Genomic DNA, 13,996 nt, shown 5'->3' with positions numbered 1-13,996 from the left:
GTAAATAAAATAGAACAAATAAATAATATAATATAATATAATATAATAATAATAATAACACTATTAATTAAATAGATAATAACCAAATAACCCTATCTGGGTTCTTCACAGAAAAAAGCCACAAATGAATAACACTATTGGAAAAAAAAAAAAAAAAATTGTTCAGGGGGCCGGACCAAATGTGGAGGTGGGCCGTATCCGGCCCGAGGGCCGTAGTTTGGGGACCCCTGCTGTATTGACTTATACTAACTTTTATGCGTATTGGTTCAGCCTACACAGTTCAATTAAAACGTTTGTTTTCAAAAACTACTAAAGAAACATTTTGAAAACTTCCGGATTTTATGAGCACATTTAAATTGCATTATTTAAACATAAATTATATTAACATACACAATAAATATAACTGAAAAAACTTCTCTGTCAGGGAATAACAAAAATAAATAAAAATGGAGCTGTCCTTCAGGTAAACCACTACTGCTTTTGTCCACAAGGACAGCCAAACTAAAAAAAAAAAAAAAAAAAAGAAAGCTCCTTTGTAAGCGGCTTTAAGACCACATCAATAAAATAAAAAGTATAAATGGGACTAAGGGGGTAAACCTCGGTTCACTACATTTCTCACAGTTAATTTAACGTTAACAGTAGTAAACACATATACGAGGACACTTATCTCTAAGCACCTTCCTACTTGACTTTTGCAGATTAGTTTAGATAAATTCACACAGTTTAATGTTATGCTAACGCGGATGCAGGCCAGACTTTCAGTAGCAAAATTAGTGGTGAGTTCCCCACTTCCACAACATTGACGTATTTTTACATTTCTGACAGTGGCTGCTGCTGCTACTGAAAAAAAAACTTCTAATATCCCTAATATCTATTATATGTAATGTGTGGTGGTGGTGGGGTGGGTCAATTAATCAGCCAATCGAATGTGCGTTTAGGAGGGAAAAAAATGGACCGGCACATTCAGCAAGTGAAAAGAGGTACATGTAAGTCTGAACTAAATTTTTTAAAAAATAGTAATGGTGGGGTCAATTACAACAATTAAAACATATAAGAAGACAATCTAAATGACCTATATAACTGAGGTCATTATATAACACAAATAAGGTTGCTTAAAAGTTGGTGAAGACAATTTGAGCAACCTGAAAAGTTGGTAGTGTTTTGTCCCTACCGTCTCTATGCAAACCTACGCCCTTGGTCACAGCCCTAATTATTAGGATTAGGATGCTTTGCTGTTGAAATGAAACGAGGGTCTGTGCCTGCCGTCGGCCAAGGGGGGGCACTGTTCCGGTCTTCTACAAGCGAGCGAATCATCGCTTGCCTGCCTGCTCGCTTCCCTTGGATACCGGCGACGCGCACAAGCCCTCACTGGAGTGGACAGTACACGGAGCGTCGGTTCGCGGGTGGCCGACTCCGGCCGCTATGAGGAGATGGACGAGGACGGCGGCGGCAGCGGAGGCGGCGCAACCGGCGCTCGGACTAACGGGTCGCCATGAATGACAGGTACCACAAGGCGGCCCGGGACGGCTACCTGGACCTGCTGAAGGAGGCCACCCGCAAGGACCTCAACGCGCCCGACGAGGATGGCATGACGCCGACGCTATGGGCGGCCTACCACGGGAACCTGGAGGCTCTGCGCCTCATCGTGGCCAGGGGGTGGGTATAGCCTACCACCATCACAAAACATACTCTTACCGGTCACTTCATTACGCATAAGCACTAGGGTTGGGTGGCGTTTGAATTTCAGACGATACCACTTCTTACTCGGTACTTTTTTTTTTTTAATGGTTCCGTTGCTTAAACAGTTATTTAAAACAACATACGCTAACACATACACAGTTTGTGTGTTAAGGGGAAAAGCTACAGTATATGAAAGAAATTTGTTAATAAGTCCTGTTCTATGGAAGCTAACCTTACTTACTAAATATATAGCTTGTAGCTCAAGTGAGTGTGGTGTCCATAGGCGGAGTTTGACTTTTGGGGCAGGGGGGGCACAAGATGCTGATGACCCCAAAATGCAGTGTCAGCAATAAAATTAACTCACAAGAATATAATAATAAGTTGACAATGAGCGTTTTTTGTTTCCCATCATTCTTGAGGGGAATTCTGCTTAGGCAATACTTTTCGCCAAGATCGTCATCCATTGAATTTGGTACACCCGCCGGTCAGTGGCGCCTCCAGAAATTTTTCATAGGGGTGGCCAGATGGGGCCACTTAAAATCTTGGGGTGGCACACCAAAATTAAGGTGCCGTTTACATGGTGACTCTCCGAGAATACGAAAAATTTCAAAATCGCATTTGCGTCTCCATTTGAACAATGTCGCAATTCCGCATGAAAACGATGTAGTATTCATGTCAGACCCTAGGGAGCAGTGCAGATTTACAGGGCGACAGAGAATCATGCACTTTGACCCCACCAAGCTCCCTCAGCCCGGAAAAAAATATGCCCGCCCACTCGAAGCAATGCCATTTTTCTTTTGTTGAAAAAGGCAAAAAAATTGAAACCTTCAACATATTTAATTTAAGAATATTATTAAAACAGTAAATTAAAGCCGACATTCCGCCATATTTGCTGTTTTTAATGTTTAGTAGCACCACTGCGCATGCCTAATGTGACGTGTACGAGTGCTGACGTTACGGCGCGGTGTCGCACCGCAAGAGCCTTTGATATGCATGCCGAGGAAGCCCCCCACAACCGGATTCTTTCACTTTGGAGGCAGGATTCAGAATTTTTCGTCTTCGCCTTCCATCTTCGCCGACACCATATGCACGCGAGGCGAGCCCGCTACTCAGTCATTGCGTCTTTGTGTCGCAGAATCGCCATGTAAACTGCTTCTAAAAGCCATAATTTCAGGTTTTCGTTATATTATTGCAGTAAAAAGGTCAGGGGAAAACTATCAGAAAGACTTAAGGACACGGCTACGGATATACTTTGGTGTATTGTGTGATATTTGATATTACTAATGATTTAATGTGCATAGTCCATAACTGTCCAGTCAACATTTTGAGTTGTACAACAATTATGTTTTATTGTGTTATGTATATATTAGGCATAAGGTGTACATTTAACAAAACAAAATAATTACTGGGGAAAAGCAGGTGCTGGCAGATTTGCATTTGGGATGAAATGCATAACTGATGCTACAACAATCTATATTGGCAAGCGGGGTGACCAGTGGGGTGGCCAAGAAATTTATAGGGGTGGCCGTGGCCACCCCTGGCCACCCCCTGGGGGCGCCATTGCCGCCATTGTCGTGCCAATGTAGTTACCCCAGTTGAAAATCGGATGTAGATTTGTGTCTTTATTATTCAATCAAAAAATGTTGCTTTAATAAAAAAAAAAAAAAGTTGCTTCAATTAAAATATATATTTTCAGCCCAAAAAAAAAGTCGCTTCATCAAAAAAATGTGTTTGAATGCAAAGAACAATTTGAAACTCAAAAAACTGCATGTGAAAGCTATTTTTCTTTGATTAATTTTTATTTATTTATTTTTTTTAAATTTAAGTCAAGTTTTTTTTTTTTTTTGATTGAAGCAAATTTTTGATTGAAGTAATGTTGATTTGTGTTTGGGTCACATTTTGGCTGGGACATTTTTCTGTATTAATAAAAAAAAAAAAAAAAAAATAAGTTGCTCCAAAAAATAGATTTTCAAAAAAGAAAAATCACTTCAATCAAAAAAAGAACATTTTCAATCATAGAAAAAAGTTTTTGAATGCGAAAAAAATATTTGAGATTGAAAAATTTGAACACTTAATTTTTCATTGAAAAAGTTTTCTTTGATTGGAGCAATCCTTTTTGTGTTTGGGCCATATTATGATTAAGAAATTTGTGTCTAAATCATTCAATCCCCCCAAAAGAAGTTGCTTCAATCCCAAAAAAAAAATGTTAGAAATATTTTTTTCTCTAATACATGTTTTTTTTTTTTTTATTATATGCAAAGCAAATGACTGTCTAAGGTGCTCGAAAAATAATTTCGACCCATTATAAAAATGTTTGGGAAAGTCATTTACATGCAATGACACTTTTCAGCCACTGCCCCCCCCCCCTTAAAATCCGCTTATGGTGGTGTCTACATGGTATATGTATACCGGCGTGCAGTGCTTAATTTGTAAATCAGAAGGTGCCAGAACGCAAAATACATATGACAGCGCAGGCATGACGAGACAGGCACAGGTCCTGGAACATACGCAGAAAATGGTGCTGAAAACAACACGCAAATGCCCACTTGCCATGCTGTGGAACTTACTAGCCTCAATTTCAGATAATATCCATGGTCTAAATGTTATGACAATAATTTATAATTATTTAGGCAACTGCCCACATAACCACAGGTGCAACTTAAAGTACACAGTCAGCAATTAGTTTGTCAACAGGTCTAACTTGTAAAACATAAAAATATCAGAGATTACAATAAATAACACAAACCCATTCTTTTGCGAGTTTCATCCCCTTCTTCTCTGGCCCCAAAGTTCCCATCGCCTTACAAATTGTGCAGCCCAAACCCGAATTTCCACCTGGCTGACTGCTGGCGCTGTAGCTGGCCCCCACTCCGGGTGGCGGTGAACCTAACCAGCTGCTGCCACGGTAGCAGCCTCCTGCCCCGGCTTGGCTGGCTGTCCGTGAACCTGGCTAGCTGGTGCGGTGCTAGCCTCTTGCTGCACCCGGTCCTGCCCGTTAGCATGATCGCTGCAGCTGCCCTCATCGCTGGTTGTTGTTTTTCTGACTCGTTTTGAACCATCTTCCTTCTTTTTGGTATGTTAAAATACCATTAAAGCGGTTTGAGCGCCTTAAAAGATGAAAAAGCGCTATATAAGTATAACACCATTTACCATTTGATCCTGGCTGCTTCCTCCCCAGATGCCGCGTGATTTGTTGGTCCAGCTTTTCTGTGCATCAACAAATCACCGACTCTTTCAAATGACATTCAATTTTTCTAAACAACATGCAATTTTTGGGATTTAAATGAATTTATGCATGTTATTATTTTATTTCATACATTTTTTAAAAAACTTTTATATATTATTATTATTTTCTATACACGAAAGGTGCCAGATCTGCCCAAATAAGTCCCGGAACACAGGGAGGCCAAAATGAAGAGGTGCTGGATCTTGTTCCGGCATGATCTGGCACAAATTAACCCCTGCCGGCGTGTATTGTGCTGTTGTATTGAATGCATGCCTGTTACAATTTCACAAACTTAAACGAATTACTTCATATAAACACAAGAAAAGACAAGGCCTTGTGTTTTATTGGAGGACATTCAATGTTAGCTAGCTGTCGGGCAGTGCACAAGGAAACACACTGTTTTGGGCAGTTCACTTATATATTTTGGGATTTTTTTAAGAGCTAAAAAGTAACGAAATAATCCAGAAATGCAATTTCATTTCCAAAAGAAAAATATATATACACACCCAGAAATTGTGTACAGATATATATATATATATATATATATATATATATATATATATATATATATATATATATATATATATATATATATATATATATATATATATATATATTTATATATATATATATGTATATGGTATATACAGTACTGTATATATTTTTTTTTGATTATTAAATATATTAGGATCATGGAAGCTTCCACTTGGGGAAAATATATACATACAGTATATCCTGTATATACATAATATAATAAAAATATACAGTACTGTGCAAAAATTATATATATATATATATATACATACATATATATATATAATATGTATGTGTGTGTGTAAAGTGGGCATGGAATTCAAGGGCTGAAAATGAGTCCCTGTACACAAACAACATAAACCATTTAAAACAGTTAAAATAGACAAATCAGCTCAACAAAGAATGATCAATTAAGATTGTTCTGAAATAGATATACTGTTGTTTAAAGATAAAAATGTCTGAAATAGAAGGTTTTCAATCCTTTTTGAAACTTTCAACAAACTAGGTCATCCTCAGCCTCGTACAAGTAACATGATATTCCTTCAGGCACCGGAATGTTGGTTTATATCCGGTTTGCTTCAGAACCAGTACTAAATCGATACCGGGGTTTGGTACCCAACCCAATTGGGTACACACACACACTAGAGTTAAACCGTTTACGATCACCGATGGTGGTCCAAACGGATTCGACACCTGTCACTGTCAATGGCACTGAAATGTATTCACTGTTAAATTGGAAGTTGTGCAATTACAGGTGTGATTTTAATGTTTTTGTTTTGTGTTGTGGTTTAGTGTCCCTCCCCAAAATAATTTCAACCAAAATATGACAACAGCTATCATGTAATGCACTTGCTATGTACTTTAAAGCAAACTAAAACCACAGGAGTGTAGCCTGGGCCAATTAGGCTAGGTTCAGACCGCAGGTCTTAATGCACGAATCCGATTTTTTCGTGTTTTTCCGACTCGAGTGAGATATTAAGTTGACGGTCTGAACGGGATAAGTCGCATAGAAGTTGACCATTTCAAATCCCATCTAGGTCACTTTGGTCTGCGGTTTAAATCCGATCTGGGCCACATTTTTGCAGAATGTGGCGGCGGTCTGAACTGTCAAGTCTCCCAAATCGGACTTCATGCAGCAATTACGTCAGCAAAGTGCGAGAGCGGTAGGCAGGGTGGCAGCAATAGCTGTGCATTAGCGTTAGCGCCTAGCTTGAACTCGGCTTTTACGCAGGAGGCGGGCATGACCACAGTCCATAGACTTCATAACCTATTGACATGACACGGGAAACGTGGCCGATTCGTAGGGGGCCTATTTTTAAAAACTTCAAATTCAAATATTTACAAAACCAAACCTGCTATCGACCTAAAACCAAAACAGGCACCTACCTTAATCATATATGAGTCTCCATGAGCAGCGGCATAAAAAAATTCAAAGTCGATCCCTTATAGAATCCTGATTAATTATTTCTATATAAGTATAACACATTTTAAAATGGCTATAAAAGTCTTAGACTTTACACTAGATGCACAAAAATCACCAAATGCAGAGATAATCACCTATATTTTCAGGATCAATAGCAACATTTAACAAATCATATACGTTTTTGACTAAAATAGTAATTTTATTATTATTTTTATTTACAGCAAGTATTCAACAGCTAATAAATCACTCAATTTAACATTAGAAACTTAATACTTGGGGAAAACATGCAGAATCAATCATAAATAATATGTAAATAGATAATTAATACATTCTATATACAATGACAAATTATTATAGAATAGAATATCCCATTATTTTCATTATACACTATATACTGTTAGCGAATGAGGCTAGCAGCCGCTTTGCGTAAACAGAGCTTTTCTGGTGAAAATTCTTGTGAATAATTGCTTAAATCCCCGAATTCTTCATAGATATGGGTGTAAAACAGTCTAGATTCTTGGTTAAAATCAACCGTACAGTTAGCATTTATTTTACGTATATAGACGAAGTACCGTGCTATTATGTTAGTGAAAGAGGCTAGCGGCCGCCTGGCGTTAAAGGAGCTTTTTTGGCAAAAATTCTTGGGAATAAGTGCGTAAATACCCAAATTCTTCATAGATTTGGGCGTAAAACAGTCTCGATTCTTGGTTAAAAGCAAAGAAACCATGCAGTTAGCATTTATTTTATCTAAATATGTCGAAATACAATGCTAGTCTGTTAGTAAATGTAGGTAGCGGCCGACTGGCGTAAAAGGAGCTTTTCTGGCGAAAATTCTTGTGAATAAATGCTTAAATTCCCGAATTTTTCATAGATATGGGCGTAAAACAGTCTCGATTCTTGGTTAAAAGCAAAGAAACCTTACAGTTAGCGTTTATTTTACGTATGTTGACGAAGTACCATGCTATTATGTTGTCGAATGAGGCTAACGGCCGCCTGGTGTAAAAGGAGCTTTTCTGGCGAAAATTCTTGTAAATAAATGCTTGAATCCCCGAATTCTTCATAGACATGGAGGTGAAATAGTCTCGATTCTTGGTTAAAAGCAAAGTAACCATGTAGTTAGCGTTTATTGTACGTATATTGACGAAAACAATGCTACTATGTTAGTGAACGAGGCTAGCGGCCGCCTGGCGTAAAAGGAGCTATTTTGGGTGAAAATTCTTGTGAATAATTGCTTAAATCCCCGAATTCTTCATAGATATGGATGTAAAACAGTCGTGATTCTTGGTTAAAAGCAAAGAAACCGTGCAATTAGTGTTTATTTTTCGTATGTTGACAAAGTACAATGCTACTATGTTAGCGAATGAGGCTAGCAGCCACCTGGCGTAAAAGGAGCTTTTCTGGCGATAATTCTTGTGAATAAATGCTTAAATCCTGAATTTGTCATACATATGGACGTAAAACAGTCACGATACCGTGCAGGTAGCATTTAGTTCGCGTAAATATTGCCAACTATGAGGCTAGTCAGTTCCATATGTAAACAAAGAAGAAAATTCCCGAATAAATGCTTCAATCACACATGCATGGTACGAAAAATATAATATTTACCTTAAATCCTCGAACAAATCACTCCTTAGACAATCCATCCTGTTTGTTTGCGGTACAGCTTTCGTAGTAAATCCAATCGTAAGTAAATCCAACCTTAAATTTGACATGAGCGCGTACCGTCTTCGGCTATTACTAAATGAAGCTCGGCCCTCTCTGATTAGGCGTTGCGCAAAGAATGATGAAGTGTCAGGTCAATAGATTTTTTAAGTCTATGCCACAGTCATAAAAAAATGAAGCAAAGGGTAAGCTTGATAATGCTCGGTTTTCTTTTTGTGCACCAAATTAGCAATATTTCAGTATTGCTAATATGGCCGAGTTGGAGCAAATTTTTTTCCGGCCGAAATTTTTTTCTCCATTTTTTTTGCCATGTGGAAAAATGGATTTTCCCATGTGGCGTATTTTTTTTGCCATGTGGCAAATTGGATTTTGCCATGTGGCAAATTGGATTTTGCCATGCCGTGGCAGTTTTTTGGGCATGTGGCATTTTTTTCTTTGCCATGTGGCATTTTTTTGCCATGTGGCAAAATTGATTTTGCCCTGTGGCATTTTTTCTTTGCCATGTCGCATTTTTTTGCCATGAGGCAAAATGGATTTTGCCTTGTGGCATTTTTTTCGCAACGTGGCAAAATTGATTTTGCCATGTAGCAAATGGATTTTGGCAGGTGGCATTTTTTTTGGCATGTGGCATTTTTTCTTTGCCATGTGGCATTTTTTTGCCACATGGCAAAATGGTTTTTGCTATGTGGCATTTTTTTGTTGCCATGTGGCATTTTTTTTGCCATGTGGCAAAAATGATGTTGCCATGTGGCATTTTTTTGGCCATATGGCAGAATATATTTTGCTATGTGGCATTTTTTTTGCCATGTGGCGTTTTTGTTTTTTGCCATGTGGCAAAATAGATTTTTACACGTGGCATTTTTTTTGGTATGTGGCAAAATGGATTTTGGGATTTTTTTGGGGGGGTGTATGTGGGGTATTTTTTGGGGTATATGTCAGTTTTGCAGGCCATGCACGTCCATGCCATTGACGACTATGCACGTCCAAATTTTCCAAATTGATAATGCTCGGTTTTCTTTCTGTGCACCAAATTCGCAATATTTCCGTATTGCTAATATGGCCGAGTCGTAACAAATTTTTTTTTTGGCCGACATTTTTCTCTCCCAATTTTCAGTATTAGGAAGTGTATGCCCCATTTTATGGACTCACAAGAGTGCCAAAATAAAAAAGAAATAAATGAATATAAAGAGAAACAAATAAAGTAAATAAATGAATGAAAATGGAAAATCCAATTATTCGAACTAACTAGTTCATCGATTAATCAACTACTAAAATAATCGATGGCAGCAGCCCTACTGTTTACAATTCCCTATCCCAATTCCAACCAAAACGATTGTTCCCAGCATGCTTGACTGTAGTTATGGGCTTCTTTTGGTGATAACCTTGTTACAGTCCCAAATCTCAAAAATATCTGAATAGTTTGTGTTAATGATGAAAATCGTTTGTCTATGATCACCATTATTCTATTTATCACTGATGTCCCAACTTGAACAAGAAATATGACCCTAAATGGTAATCCAATCAGGCTGCTTACAAGCGTGAGAGCCTCCGTGGCAAAGTCGACATGATTACCCGTTGTTATGATTTCTCATATTTATTTGTCAGTTGGCACATACGACTGCCTCAAAACTTCATTGAAAAGTTTGTGAAAGGCGAAGGCGTGGGTGGGGAAAGAGTCAGTCTGTGAAATTAATAGCCTGACTATGCAAAACAATTCAAGAGCGCGTTTATGCTAAAGTAGTGGAAAAAGCCCACTCAATTTTGATGGAATGACACCAAAACATGCTCCTAAATGACAGTCTGTGACATTAACATAGCCCAGAGGAGGTGGAGGAAGATCCGTTCCTGACGTGGTGCCAGAAATGGTTGCTAAAGGCAAAAAAAAAAAAAAAAAAAAAAAATCACGGTAGACAACAAGGACGCTGAACTTCTTGTTTGGTGACTCTTAATCAAATGGAAGCCGGAATAAAAAACAAGAGAAGATTGTCTTAATGCATGCTCAAAGTGTATTTGAAGCAGATATCATTATGAAATAGCACCCCAGAAAATGTATGTAGAAAGGGTTTCATTGGGAATCGTGTCATATATTTCTTGCTTCAATTTGCATTATTTTAGAGAGACAGTGAGAAGCAAAAGTGGTATTTGCCATGTGGCATTTTTTGCCATGTGGCAAAATGAATTTTGCCATGTGGCTATTTTTTTTGGCATGTGGCATTTTTTCCATGCCATGTGGCATTTTTTTGCCACATGGCAAAAAATGGATTTTGCCATGTGGCAAAATGGATTTTGCCATGTGGCAGTTTTTTGGGCATGTGGCAGTTTTTCTTTGCCATGTGGCATTTATTTTGCCATATGGCAAAATGGGTTTTGCCCTGTGGCATTTTTTCTTTGTCGTGGCATTTTTTTGCCATGTGGCAAAATGGATTTTGCCATGTGGCGTTTTTCTTTGCCATTCTTTTTTTAATGTGGCAAAATGGATTTTGCCATGTGGCGTATTTTTCTGCCATGTGGCAAAATGGATTTTGCCATGTGGCATTTTTGTTTTTTGCCATGTGGCAAAAAATGGATTTTGCCATGTGGCAGTTTTTTGGGCATGTGGCAGTTTTTCTTTGCCATGTGGCATTTTTTTTTGCCATTTGGCAAAATGGATTTTCACATGTGGCGTATTTTTTGCCACGTGGCAAAATGGATTTTGACATGTGTTTTTTTTTGCCATGCGGCAAAAAATGGATTTTGCCATGTGGCAAATTGGATTTTGCCATGTGGCAGTTTTTTGGCCATGTGGCATTTTTTCTTTGCCATGTGGCATTTTTTTGCCAAGTGGCAAAATGGATTTTGCCCTGTGGCATTTTTTCTATGCCATGTGGCAAAATTGATTTTGCCATGTGGCATTTTTTTGGCCATATGGCAAAATTGATTTTGCTGTGTGGCATTTTTTTTCCATGTGGCATTTTTGTTTTTTGCCATGTGGCAAAATAGATTTTTACATGTGGCATTTTCTTTTTGGTATGTGGCAAAATAGATTTTGGTTTGGGGGATTTTTTTTGGGGGGGGGGGGTATGTGGGGTATTTTTTGGAGTATGTCAGTTTCGTAGGCCATGCACGTCCATGCCATTGACGGCTATGCACGTCCAAATTTTCCATTCATTTTAAATGGCAGAAAAACATGTGAGGCTGTGATTTTTGACCATAAACTTTACATTATAGCGGATTGACATTCAACTGGCACCCAAGTCAGGCTATGCCATTGACAGCTATGCACGTCCAAATTTTCCATTCATATTATTTGGCAGAAAGACATGTGTGGCTGTGATTTTTGACCATACACTTTACATTACAGCTGAAATAACCCCCCACCCCAAGCTAGCTAGCCGGTGAGTGCTTTTGAACGCCGGACTCTGAAATGTCACTACACCGCCACTGTTTTTCAAAGTCGTGTGCAAGTTATAGCTTTTCATTAAATGCTCTTCAGCCATGCGTTCCCTCTTCAATATTTTACTGCGCACTCGGCGCAACGTCCACATCGGGGCCCCGTAAAAGAGCGTGAGTTACGACGCCTCGCTAAATGCTGGCGCTGACACTTTAACAAGAGTCATTGGGACTTTTATAACGCGGCTGTTATCACAGAAAGATAAACCGTCGATATCCACCTTCTCTTCAAAGAGAAAGAAGTCGTCGGCTTTCGATACATTTTCAGTCGATGATCAAAAAGATTGTTCGTAGCGGTCATCGGCTACATTTACACAGACACATTTATTCGGATGATCGGAATAAAAATGCTTCGTTCTGTTGGGAATGTTCTAACCCAATCAATCCCAATCTGATCAAGATTCTATTCCGAATGGTTTGTGTTGATTGATAATCCGTCAAAACACTATATTCCAAAAATCCGGAACAAAACACCTTTACCTCGCATGTCTGTGACCCTGACTCTTTTCACCATTAATGAACCATTTTTGACCTAAAACTAACAATTATTGACTAGAAAACTTTTGGATCAAAATTTGGGACAAAATAATTAACCTTTTCAAAAAAACAAACAAAAAAAAAAGCGAAACATTAGCGAATTAAACCATGATTAACAATTTTGAACCAAAATGTAGGCAAATTTTTACCATAAATTAACCATATTTGACATAAACTCTCCAGCCAAAAAAATGAATTAATGTTGACCGAAAATTCTGACCAAATATTAACAATTTGAACCAGAAATTAATCTTTTGTGATGAAATAATGAACCCTATTATACAAAAAACACTTTAGACCAAATTTAAACGTTCTTTTTAAAAACCAAACAAACAAATTTCAACCATGATTATTACCAAAATGTGGGCAATTTTTGACTATTAATTAACCATTTTTGGCCTAAACTACATCTCTTTGATCCAAAAATTAATCATTGTTGGCGAAATTTAACCACTTTTGACCAAATATTAACTATTTTAAGCAGAAATGTCCAATTTTTGGAGCATAATTAATCATTCGGTAAACTTTCAGACTTTTAATCGAAAATGCAATTTTAGCCATTTTTGGCCAAAAGTTTTCAGTGTCGAATTTCCGGTCACACCTCAACAAAAAAATGTATTTAATCGTGTATTACACATATATGTTTTAGTTAATTTTAATTAGGGATGTCCTGATCATATTTTTTTGTACCCGAGTCCGACTCACCTGATTTTGAGATTCTGCTGATGCTGAGTTCTGATCCGCTAGATTAAAAAAAAAAAAAAAAAAAGTTCAAACATGTTACTGTCCCACCGTGTAACCTTCATTTTTATTTCAAGCTGTCCTGTTCAGCTGCTTGACACGGAGAATGGAGATCTGAGTGTCCGATTGATCTGAACAGTTTTTATGTATCACATGGGAGTATGATATACATTACTGTGATCATTCAATGTACGTTGTTTATTTGGAAAAAGCAGCGAACTGGAAGGGGTTACGGGGGAACAGAAGAAAAGAGGGAGAGAGAGACGGAAGAAGAACAAACAACAACAAGAAATACATTAAACGCCTACTCTACCTAACTATGAATATGTTGGTGCTATCGTTAGCTAGTTGAATTTCTTGTCGACACCATTGAAACCAAGGAAGGGGGGGTCTGAGAGATAAGTGATTGGGAGGGGTGAAGTGTAGGGTTGGGCATCGAGCATCGATGGGAACCGATTCTAACACTCCGATGCTCCCGGAATCGTTCGAATTTTAAAATTTCGATTCCATGTTTCCATGCCCTGACCGCCGAGCGGAAAAAAATTGCTCGTGTTCGAAGACTGATATTTATATACAAGTTAAAATTATTCGTGTGAGAAGTTGTATTGCAAAATTTCCAGGTTCGTGGTGAATCAGTAACAGGCACACTTTTGCAAAATAGACAATGTTTATTGATTAGAAAATGCAGAATGAATGAGATTTATTGATTACAATCCCACAAGAGCAAGCAAACAAGTATCAACAAATGTCAACGATGACGCTAG

The 13,996-nt window shown here is 38.0% G+C and overlaps 1 protein-coding gene across 3 annotated transcripts in view; it reads left to right on the top strand.

Annotated features, from left to right (window-relative positions):
* Positions 1 to 1,343: 1,343 nt before the first annotated feature.
* The window catches only part of ush1ga (Usher syndrome 1Ga (autosomal recessive)), a 31,093-nt gene continuing 18,440 nt past the window's right edge, over positions 1,344 to 13,996 (top strand). For all 3 annotated transcript variants that reach the window (XM_057817003.1, XM_057817000.1, XM_057817001.1), the window contains exon 1: positions 1,344 to 1,656. In XM_057817003.1, coding sequence (XP_057672986.1) covers positions 1,493 to 1,656 — 164 coding nt within the window. In that variant the 5' untranslated portion in view covers positions 1,344 to 1,492. The remainder of the gene's footprint in view (positions 1,657 to 13,996) is intronic.

This window comes from Corythoichthys intestinalis, chromosome 16 (genome assembly GCF_030265065.1).
Source record: "Corythoichthys intestinalis isolate RoL2023-P3 chromosome 16, ASM3026506v1, whole genome shotgun sequence".
Classification (NCBI taxonomy): domain Eukaryota; kingdom Metazoa; phylum Chordata; class Actinopteri; order Syngnathiformes; family Syngnathidae; genus Corythoichthys; species Corythoichthys intestinalis.
The sequence above is the reverse complement of the archived record's forward strand: the minus strand, read 5'-3'. Positions and strand labels throughout refer to the sequence as shown.